Source organism: Sminthopsis crassicaudata, chromosome 4, assembly GCF_048593235.1.
Source record: "Sminthopsis crassicaudata isolate SCR6 chromosome 4, ASM4859323v1, whole genome shotgun sequence".
Lineage (NCBI taxonomy): Eukaryota > Metazoa > Chordata > Mammalia > Dasyuromorphia > Dasyuridae > Sminthopsis > Sminthopsis crassicaudata.
In genome coordinates, this window is record NC_133620.1 from 477509879 (window position 1) to 477520016 (window position 10138).

The 10138-nt window shown below is 60.6% G+C and overlaps 1 protein-coding gene across 1 annotated transcript; it reads left to right on the forward strand.

Annotated features, from left to right (window-relative positions):
• Window positions 1-1307: 1307 nt before the first annotated feature.
• On the forward strand, window positions 1308-9340 carry POFUT2 (protein O-fucosyltransferase 2). The gene is given in 11 exon segments (XM_074264525.1): window positions 1308-1483; window positions 1485-1513; window positions 2049-2299; window positions 3292-3436; window positions 3889-3999; window positions 4764-4830; window positions 5835-5876; window positions 5878-5961; window positions 6221-6401; window positions 6605-6728; window positions 7760-9340. Coding segments are annotated over 11 exon segments (1332 nt in total). The 5' UTR covers window positions 1308-1339; the 3' UTR covers window positions 7914-9340.
• The last annotated feature ends 798 nt before the right edge of the window (window positions 9341-10138 follow it).

The following is a 10138-nucleotide window of genomic DNA, read 5'->3' on the forward strand; positions in this document are numbered from 1 at the left end:
GCCCTCTTGGGGGGATACAAAAGAGATACAAAGTCGCCCTCTTGGGGGGGGGACATAAGAGATACAAAGTCGCCCTCTTAGGGGGGACATAAGAGATACAAAGTCGCCCTCTTGGGGGGGGACATAAGAGATACAAAGTCGCCCTCTTGGGGGGGGACATAAGAGATACAAAGTCGCCCTCTTGGGGGGGACATAAAAGATACAAAGTCGCCCTCTTGGGGGGGGACATAAAAGATACAAAGTCGCCCTCTTGGGGGGGGGACATAAGAGATACAAAGTCGCCCTCTTGGGGGGGGACATAAAAGATACAAAGTCGCCCTCTTGGGGGGGGACATAAGAGATACAAAGTCGCCCTCTTGGGGGGGACATAAGAGATACAAAGTCGCCCTCTTGGGGGGGACATAAAAGATACAAAGTCCCTCTTGGGGGGGGATATAAGAGATACAAAGTCGCCCTCTGGGGGGGGACATAAAAGATACAAAGTCGCCCTCTTGGGGGGGGACATAAGAGATACAAAGTCGCCCTCTTGGGGGGGGACATAAGAGATACAAAGTCGCCCTCTTGGGGGGGACATAAAAGATACAAAGTCCCTCTTGGGGGGGGATATAAGAGATACAAAGTCGCCCTCTGGGGGGGGACATAAAAGATACAAAGTCGCCCTCTTGGGGGGGGACATAAGAGATACAAAGTCGCCCTCTTGGGGGGGGACATAAGAGATACAAAGTCGCCCTCTTGGGGGGGGACATAAAAGATACAAAGTCGCCCTCTTGGGGGGGATACAAAAGAGATACAAAGTCGCCCTCTTGGGGGGAGGGACATAAAAGAGATACAAAGTCTCCCCCTTGAGGCGAGCTTCGAAGGCAGAGATGGGGCTTAGAGGCGGAGGAGAGGGGGCGGGCAGCCAGTTCCTTTCCGTGGACTGCCTCAGTTTCTCCCTCTGTAGAAAGTGTTCTTTAAACTCCGGATGTGTGGGAAAGGGCCTTAGCCTGGAGACCCTGGAGGCTTGAACAACGTGGCGGAGGGTCCCAGTCCACGCTTCGCTTCCCGTCCCGGGTCCCTGGGATCAGAGAGCATGCTGGGAGAAGGCCCGCCAAGGGGAGACGAAGCACCTGAGCTCCGGCAGCCCAAGCCCCGCCCCCAGCCCTGAAGCTAGGGATACGCGCTTGCTCGCACCACTTCTCGAGAGGGGAAGAGCCAGCCCTATGGCTCTGCGCATGCGTAGCTGGGGCAGGGGGGGGGGCGCCGGAAATGCTTGTCTGGGAGCTGCTCGGGAGCAGGTGTGCGCCGGAAGTACGTGTGCACGTGCCGGAAGTGCGCGTGCGCGGCCGTCCCTGCGGACATGGCGGCCCAGTCGCCTCGGATCCGGGTTCTACCCGGACCCCAGAGGATGCTGCTGCTGCTGCTCCTCGCCGCGGCTGCCACGCCTCTGGCCTGGTCCCAGGGAGACGAGTTCCGGCCCGGCCAGTGGGGGGCGGCGGCGGAGGGGGGCGGCGGGCGCGGCGCGGGGGCGCAGGTGAGCGGAGACCCGCCTCTGGCTCCTGTGGTCCGGTGGGGCGGGACCTGGGTCGAGGTGAGGGGGCGGGGCCAGACCTCAAACCGCCTAGGAGGTGGGGGAGAGGGAGTGGTCTTATGGGGGCGGGGCCGGAAAGTGATAGCGGCACCTTTACTCCTGGGGAGGAGGGGGCTGCCCTGTGGTTCCCTTTTGCAGAGAGGGAAACTGAGGCCGGAGCAGGCGCAGCGGCTTTCCCAGAATCTATGATTGGCTGAACTCACTGCCGGACTGCAGCCCCGCGCCCCCGCCCCCAGCGGTCTTTGGGGATCCCTCTCCCTGGGAGCCCCTTTTCAGGGCCGAGTTTGAATCCTTCCTCAGCACTTGCCAGCCGGGACTCTGTGTCCTCAGCTTGCGAATCCTGGAAATGGGGGCGTGGCCGGCGCTGATGTGGGCGAGAAGGGAGGGGGCGTGCCCCTGATCCCCGGTCCCCCCATGGCCCCGCAGCCGCCCCCTGCGCCCGTGACCCCACGGCCGTGACCCCTCCGTCTCTCCCCAGGTATCTCTTGTACGACGTGAATCCCCCCGAAGGCTTCAACCTGCGCCGCGACGTCTACATCCGCGTGGCGTCCCTGGTGAAGACCCTGCTGCGCTCGGAGGAGTGGGCGCTGGTGCTGCCCCCCTGGGGCCGCCTCTACCACTGGCAGAGCCCGGACATCCACCAGGTCCGCATCCCGTGGGCCGAGTTCTTCGACCTCCCGAGCCTGGCCAGGAACATCCCGGTGATCGAGTACGAGCAGTTCATGGCAGGTGCGGCTCTCCCTGGCCCCGGGGGTCTGAGTCCTGGCCTCCTTGGGCCCCCCAGTGTGCTCCGGCCCCTCCAGGAAGTGGGATCTGAGGAGCCCCAGAATCCCGAGCGGGTTAGACCAGGGGAGCGGCTCCCACCCGGCCTGGGGCCCTCTTGGGAATCTGTCCGGCCGGGATCCTGGAGGGTGGGGGAAGGGGCCTGCAAGGGGGGAGGGTGGCAGAGAGCGGGAGGGAACGAGGTGGATGCAGCGGGCAGAGCCGGCCGGCTTGGGGGGTGGCTCCTGTCCGCCCGGCCCAGAGATGTGGCGGGAGACAGCCGGGGGAACGGGCCGGGGGGATCGGGGCAGGGGATTGGGCCGGGGGAACGGGCCAGGGGATCGGGGCAGGGGAACAGGCGATCGGGCCAGGGGAACGGGCCGGGGGAACGGGCCGGGGGATCGGGGCAGGGAGGTTTTGGGGGCCTGGGGGACGGGGCAGCGTGGAGCAGCAAGACCCAGATTTGAATCTAGTCTCAGACCTGGGAGCCGGTCCTGTAACCTGGCGGCCCTTCAGGTCTGCCGGCTGCTGCGGGAGTGGAGAGCAGCCCCTTCTCTCGGGGGAAGCTCTGTGGGCTCCCTGTGTGACTGTGGACAAGTCCGCATGGGCCCAGGAAGGGGCCCCGAGGAGTCGGCGCTTCCCCAGGGCTCCTCAGGGCGTCACACCGGCTCTCGTGGCCCCTCAGGCCCTCTCCAGGCATCAGGAAGTGGCCGAGGTGCTTCCTTGAGAGCCCAGAGGAGACGAGCAGAGCCCGGGGGATGGGAAGGGAGAAGGGCCTGGGCACAGCCATGGCAGGTTACCTTGTGCTGCCTTTGACATCTCGGGGTGACGGCAGAAGGCTCTTTTCAGTGTCGGGCGGCAGCCCCCTTTTCGGAGTAATGGGGCCCCGGCAGTGGGCGGCCCCTTGGGGAAGTCCTGCCGGGTGTGACCGCTCCTCCCGAACGCTGCTTCCTTTTCAGAGTCGGGCGGCCCCTTTATCGAGCAGGTGTACGTGCTTCAGAGCTACGCCGAAGGCTGGAAGGAGGGCACCTGGGAGGAGAAGATCGACCAGAGGCCGTGCATCGATCCGCTCCTGTACTCCCGGGACAAGCACGAGTATTACCGGTGGGTGGCGTGTCCCCAGCACCCTTCCTGGGGCCGCCCAAGGCCCGGGGTGGGGGGAATGCTGCTTTTCCGGCCCCAACTTGGGCTGTTTCCAGCTTCAGAAACTTGGGGTGTTTTGGGGTTTGGCGTGATCCAGCTGATGCTGCGTTCTCTGTGGCTCTCCTTCCTCCTCTTCCTTTATTGCTAACGCTCAGTACCTGTAGATTTGGGCTTCTCGCCAAAACCAAACGCCAGTGGTGGATCTCACTCAAGTGCTCTTGATTTTCACTGATCTGAGCCTTTCACAAAGGCCCCGGGACGTCCCTGGTTCACCCTGGGGAGCTGCAGTGTGGGGGCCGTAACAAAGCCCCCTCTTCCCAGGAGGAGCCCGGCAGGCTGAGCAGTAAGATGTCGGCCCTGTCCTTCACGCCCAAATCGAGTCCCCGCCATCCCGTCTTCCGTTTTCCCCACAGAGGCTGGTTCTGGGGCTATGAAGAAACCAGAGGTCTGAGCGTCTCCTGCCTCTCGGTGCAAGGCTCCGCTTCCATCGTCGCCCCCGTGCTCCTGAAGAACACGTCCGCCCGGTGAGCGCCTGAGTCAGCCGACCCTGATGTCTGCCACAGAGGGGCCCCGTCCTAGGCGCCACATGGGGGAGGCTGGGGAAGGAGGCGATGGGCCCTCCGTGGAGCGGCCCCTGCCTGGCCAGGCCACGGGATGGCTCCACGGGCCAGGCCGGACCTTGCTGGGGAGCAAGTTGTTGGGGGCCACCTGAGGCCTCGTGGGGCAGGCGTGAGACCCGAGTTGATCCGGGTCCTGAGGAATCTGTCTGTGACTCTCCATCTGGCGAGCTCTTCGTAGCGACTCGTAGATTGTGACCTCGAGGGCAGGGACCCTTTGTCCTCGGCATGGGGGGCCTTAATGGATGCAGCCCTTCCTCCGTGTTTGCTCTCAGAGCTGCCTAGTTCTCCTGATTTAGACATGACGTGCTTGGAGAAGGGATGTCAGAGCAGGCTAGGTCACTGTGACCTTGACATCAAGTTCAGCAATAGAGGGGGCCTCCCCAGTGCCGGAGACGGTGAGAGCTCGGACCAGAATAATCCCTGAGGAGGTTGAGGTTGTCCCTCCTTCCCTTGGGAGCAGAGCAGAATGTTTCTGGGCCGGGCTCTGCCATCCTCAGGGCTCTGTCTGACTTCCCCGGAGAAGGTGGAAGGGCCGTGGGAGCCATGTTCGGAGATGTGGGCGTGGGAGGCTTCAGGGAATCCTGAAGAAACAGGTGTGGGTGGGATTATTTTGCCGATGGAGAAAATATCCTCTCTCTGTGTCTCTTTCTCTTGTCATTTTAAACCAGATCAGTGATGCTGGACAGAGCTGAAAATCTCCTTCACGACCACTACGGAGGAAAAGAATACTGGGACGTGAGTATCTCCTTTCTCACGTGATTCGGGCTCATCGATTTGCTTTGTTTTTCGCTGGCGCCCGCGAACCGCTCTTTAGATCTGGCTCTCGTTGACGTGCCATTTTGGCCTGGCAGGGACTTGATTACTAACTCCAGCCTGGCAAAACAAGAGGCAGAATGAACTCTTCCTGCAGAAAGCCTCACAGAATCAATCCTGCTGGCCTTGGGAGCAAAGGGAAGTGGAGCCGCCCTTGCTTGGATCAGGAGCTCATAGGAGAATCCTCTGTTTACAAATGAGGAAACTGAGGCAGGCAGTAACAGGTCTCACTTGCCCCATTCACCCAGTAGAGTCGGGCTCTCTGCATCTTAATATTCTGGTCCCAGGATTTTCTCTGGAAAGAGGTGGCTCTGGCTTGGCTGTCCCCATCCGTCCTGAGCTGCACTATCCGGGATGGCTCCCTCTCTCTAGAAAGTCTCTCACCATTGGAGGGTTGGCAGGAGCTCCCTCCCCATCCCTGAGGGAGCTGGGGGGAGGGGAAGGGGGCCGAAGGGCACGGAGGCTCCCCTTGGTGAGGCTGGACACAGCTGCCCGCGGAGTTCGACCACGGCCAGGACCGTGTCTGCTGCTCTTCATGCTCAGACAGGCTCGTTCTGTATTCTGGACAGTCTCTGGTACCAGCTTGGTGCTCTTAGGTGCCAGCTTGGGAGGGCTGCTGGCTTAAAGGAGGCCATAAGCTGGGGTCCCCTTAGCAAAACCCCAGCAGGGGGGCCTCCAGCCCTCTTGTCATAGGAGGCGGAGGCCCAACTCGAGCTCTGTTAGGGTGTGGGTGGCTTTTCTCCTTTGATTCTTGGGAGGGTACTTTGTCCTTTGGTGACTCGGGCGGAGAAATGGAGTTTTCCCTGCCCTCCCTTATTTGTTTGGGGTGCCGGTGAGCTTGCCATGGCCACGAGCGGGATCATCCAGGCGTCCGCCCGCGCTCGGGCCATGGGGGGCCCTCTGCTCACCGTGCTCCCCTTTGGCAGACCCGCCGGAGCATGGTGTTTGCCAAACACCTTCGTGTGGTGGGGGGACGACTTCAGGAGCAAGTACTTGAACTCCACCGACGACGCGGACAAGACCGTTTACCACGAAGACTGGACCAAGATGAAGGTCATTTGTGACATGGTTTTCTCCTTCCCCGGAGGGCCCTTCCACATGAAACCAAGCCCAGCCTGGAGTTCCTTTGTGCCTCCTCTGTCAGATGGGTCCCTCCCCAGGCCAGCCTCCCAGTGTGGGGGGCCCAGTCCCTGCCCTGCCTGCCTGGTCGGGGTCCCGGGGCCCTTTGAATGTAGCTGAGCTTGTGCCCAAAGAAAGGTTCTGAAACGGCGTCGTTGTGTTCTGGTTACAGCACGTGCTTGTTCTCTGCTAGGTCAAGCTGGGCACCTCCCTGGGCGGGCCCTACCTCGCAGTCCACCTCAGAAGGAAGGACTTTGTCTGGGGTCACAGAGAAGACGTGCCCAGTCTACAAGGAGCCGTCAAGACCATCCGGAGCCTCATGGAGACTCACAAGCTGGACAGAGTTTTTGTAGCGACGGACGCCGTCCGGAAGGGTGCGTTCCGCAGGTCTTCCCCCCCAAAGGCTGTGGTTCTCCCCAACCTCTCCCTGTGCAAGGCGGGCTGCCGTGGTCTCTCCCTCAAGCAGAGTCCCACGAAGCAGGCCCTCTCCTGGGTGCCGGGTTCGGGTTGGCCAAAGCCTCCAGCCTGTCCCACCATGGGCTCGTCCTGATGTCACGCTCCCGGGGTCTCCTTTCAGAATGCGAGGAGCTCAAGAAGCTGCTTCCGGAGATGGTGAGATTTGAGCCCACCTGGGAGGAGCTGGAACTCTACAAAGATGGCGGCATCGCCATCATTGACCAGTGGATCTGTGCTCACGCCCGGTAAGTCCTCTTGGGGCCTCGGATGCCCCTCGCATGGGTGTGCTTTGTTCTCCTCACTGCTCAACATGAGGGTCCTGAAGTATTGCTGTCCAAATTAAGGGGAGGGGGTCGCTCTGGCCCCGGGTCAGCCCACGACCTTGTCCCCTCAAATCTTCCAGCCGGCTGTGGAGAGGGACCACCGGAGCCGAGATTCTCCAAGGCAGCATTCTGAAGGGGGCACCCTCGGATGTTCAGGGGAGGCTTCCTGAGGGCAAAGACACTGGTGCCAGCCTTGAAGTGTAGATGGAATCCAGGGGAGGTGGAGGGAGTTGGGAACCAAGGCAAGAGCAGAAGGGACGGGCCTGACCACCGAGTGCCTCCTGGGCTGAATCTGGTGCACAGAGCACAGGCTTTGGAGCCACGAAGGCTTTGATTCGCATCCTGAGCGAGGCCCTTCCCATCTCTCAGGCTCGGTCTCTCTATCTGTTATTATATACCCTCTCAGGGCTGTGGGGGAGGGTCAGAAACAAGGAGGGATTTCTCTCTTTTCCATCTGTTGTGCTTCCTCAGCGTCTCCCCTCTTTATTCTTTGCTTCTCCCCCTTTTGCTCGGACTTCTCCATTCCTCCCTCAGAGCTGTAGCTTCCCAAGGCACGGAGCTGACCCGACACTGGGAGGGTCTCCCTCCCCTTTGCCTCCTGGCCTCAAAGGCCCACCCGCTCTGATTCGTGGCCATTCCAGACTCGGCTCCCTATCTCGCGGCTCTAGGCTGTTGCCTTCTCTGTCCTCATGGGCAGGACATATTCCTGTCCTCCTTCCCCCTGGTGCTCCCCCCCCTTGTCTCCCCAGCCCCCTGGTACTGGTGATCACAAGACGGTTTAGAAGACAGGAGGACTTAGTGATTGTTGAACGTGTCACAGGGAGTGAGGGCCCAAGTGACCTGGAGTTACGGTGTGAGAATCAGCCAGAGGGTTCGGGGGAGGGCGCTCTGGGTTCTGTGTGCGCCCGGACCCATCATGGGCCGCTCACGGAGCTGCTCCCGCCTCTCCGCAGATTCTTTATCGGCACCTCCGTGTCCACGTTCTCTTTCCGGATTCACGAGGAAAGAGAGATCCTGGGCCTGGACCCCAAAACGACCTACAACAGATTTTGTGGGGACCAAGAACAGCAATGCGAGCAGCCGACCCACTGGAAAATCGCCTACTGAGGCAGCGCCGTTACCATGGTTACGCACCACACCCGGGTCCAGGAGCACCACTTCTCCATCACAGCACCTCCTGCCTGTGCCGTGGACACGTGTTAGGTCAGCTGATGGCGTGGAGGGCCCAGGAGGCCCGGGGTGGGCAGCTAAGCGGTCTCAGGGAGGGCAGAGTTGCTGCAGGGCTAGCCTTGGCCCTGTCCTGCTGGTCACCTCTGGACTCCACTCCCTTGGCCTCTGTCAGGAGGGATTGATTTTCAGGGCCCGGTTTAAGGCCCGGTCAGCACATTTCAGTGATAAGAAGCTGGTTTTGGGGGACGTGTTCCCTAGGACCTTGGCAAAGGATTTCACAAGCATTTGTCCTGTTTTACAATCATAGGTTGATCCTGGGTAAGGGGAGCAATGTGGAAGAAGCGGCAGGGCCGGGCCAGGGGCCCCCTTGTGGCCAAAGAGCTGTTTGTCCCCCCTTTCCGCTCTGCAGTATTAAGTCGGGCAGGCTCCAGAGCAGCCCTGTTGGATTCTGAGAGGGTGGGCAAAAGCTCCCCCCCAGCAGCCCCAGGAGGGCGAGGGCAGCTTCTGAGCTTCGGAGGTGCTGTTCTGAGAACAGAGAAGCCATTCTCTGAACTCCAGTGTCTTCCAAAGAACCGGTGTCGCTCCCTCCCGTCCCAAATCTGGCCTCCAGATGGGCAGTTCTGGAGCGGTCAGATGCCACCGAGTTGTCCGTTAGCCACCGTAGATGGGGGGAGGGGAAAGGAGTCGAGCCAGGCCGGAGCCAGATTTGTTACTCTTCTTTTTAATTTTTTAGCTGACCTCTCTGGACCTTGGTCCCATGGCCCATAATCCTCCTAAGTAGACTATTCCACATCAGCTTCAGGAGACCGGTCGTAGAACAGCTGTGGGCGGATTCACTGGATTTCTTGGCTTTTAAAAATGGCTTTTCTAGGGATTTCCAAGCTTGCCCCATTAGGACTAGTCCTACCAAAGACTCTTGGGCTCTGTCCTCACTTGGAGGCCCGTGGGTTGTGACTGTGACATCTGGTTGGCTCTCACAAAGCTCCTCGCTGCCCCCTCCTGAGAGGCCCAGGAGACTGCCCCAGATCTCCCGGGGAGGGAGCACTGGGCTCCCAGGAGCCCCTGGGGCCCGGCAGTATCAGTCAGGCCGGCTCCCCCTTGCCCAGCCCTCCCTTTAGGACCCTCCCCTCCGGACTTCTGACAGAAACTGGTGCTCGCCTTTACCTGGGTGTGGAGAGCATCAGGACTTTGTTCTCCACGGGAAAACCGAGTATTATCGCGAATAAAAGGAAGTTTCCCGGAAACGCGGGGCCACCAGTGGCGCCTTTTTCCACAGTCGGTCTTTTGTTCGTGTAAGAACTATGCAGAAGCCGTGGAGTTTAACTGCGTGCCTCATTTCTAAGGAAAATAAACCGCTTTCTGTATCTGGCGAGTCGTTTTCTTCCCTGCCCCGTGGGGAAGGTGAACGCATAGGTGGGGGGCTGGCTGATGGGGGCAGCACTTCAGCCTGAGGCTGCCAGGGTTCAGGGTCTGTGCCAGGCACTTCACAGGGAGCTCACCACACGAATGGTACCGCTGACGCCATTTTATAGGTCAGCAAACCGAGGGAGAGGTGAAGTGCCCTGCTCAGCCGCCGATTCCCCAGTGTCTGAAACGGGGTCTTCCCAAGGCTCCACTCGCAGCTCCCGACCCTGCGGCCCGCCCTCAGGTCATTTGATCTCTGCAGGAGATTCTGTTCCGTTTCTCCCCATCTTTGTGGAAGTGGAACCTCACACTTTATGGCAGACAAGCTCAGGGACGCCCACGTTCTTGATGCCCCCTTTTGCCAAATCTGGCCTGGGCAGTCTGGCCCTTGGGACAGCTCTGGGTGAGAGGGGGAAGGAGAAGGAAGGGTGGGGGTCAGGGGGGGGAGCCATGAGGGTTGTACCAGAAGGCAGGAGCGCCCTGCCCCCAGGAGCACTTGGGCAAGGGGTGACTGGCACAGCTGGGTTTCTGCAGTTTAAAATCCAGAGCTCTCGACTTGGACTAAGGGCCAGGTTCTAGGAGTTGGGGGCAGAATGGAGCCCTGATCACTCACTCGGCTCCCCCCTCGCCCCAGGCTTTCCCCCAACACCCACGTCCCTCCCCGCAAAAACCAAACCCATGCGGTGTCCCAGACTAAGGGGCCTGGCACGTGTTGGCGCCAGCTTCAGGTGGCGAGACGTCCGAGGGATCTGGAGACC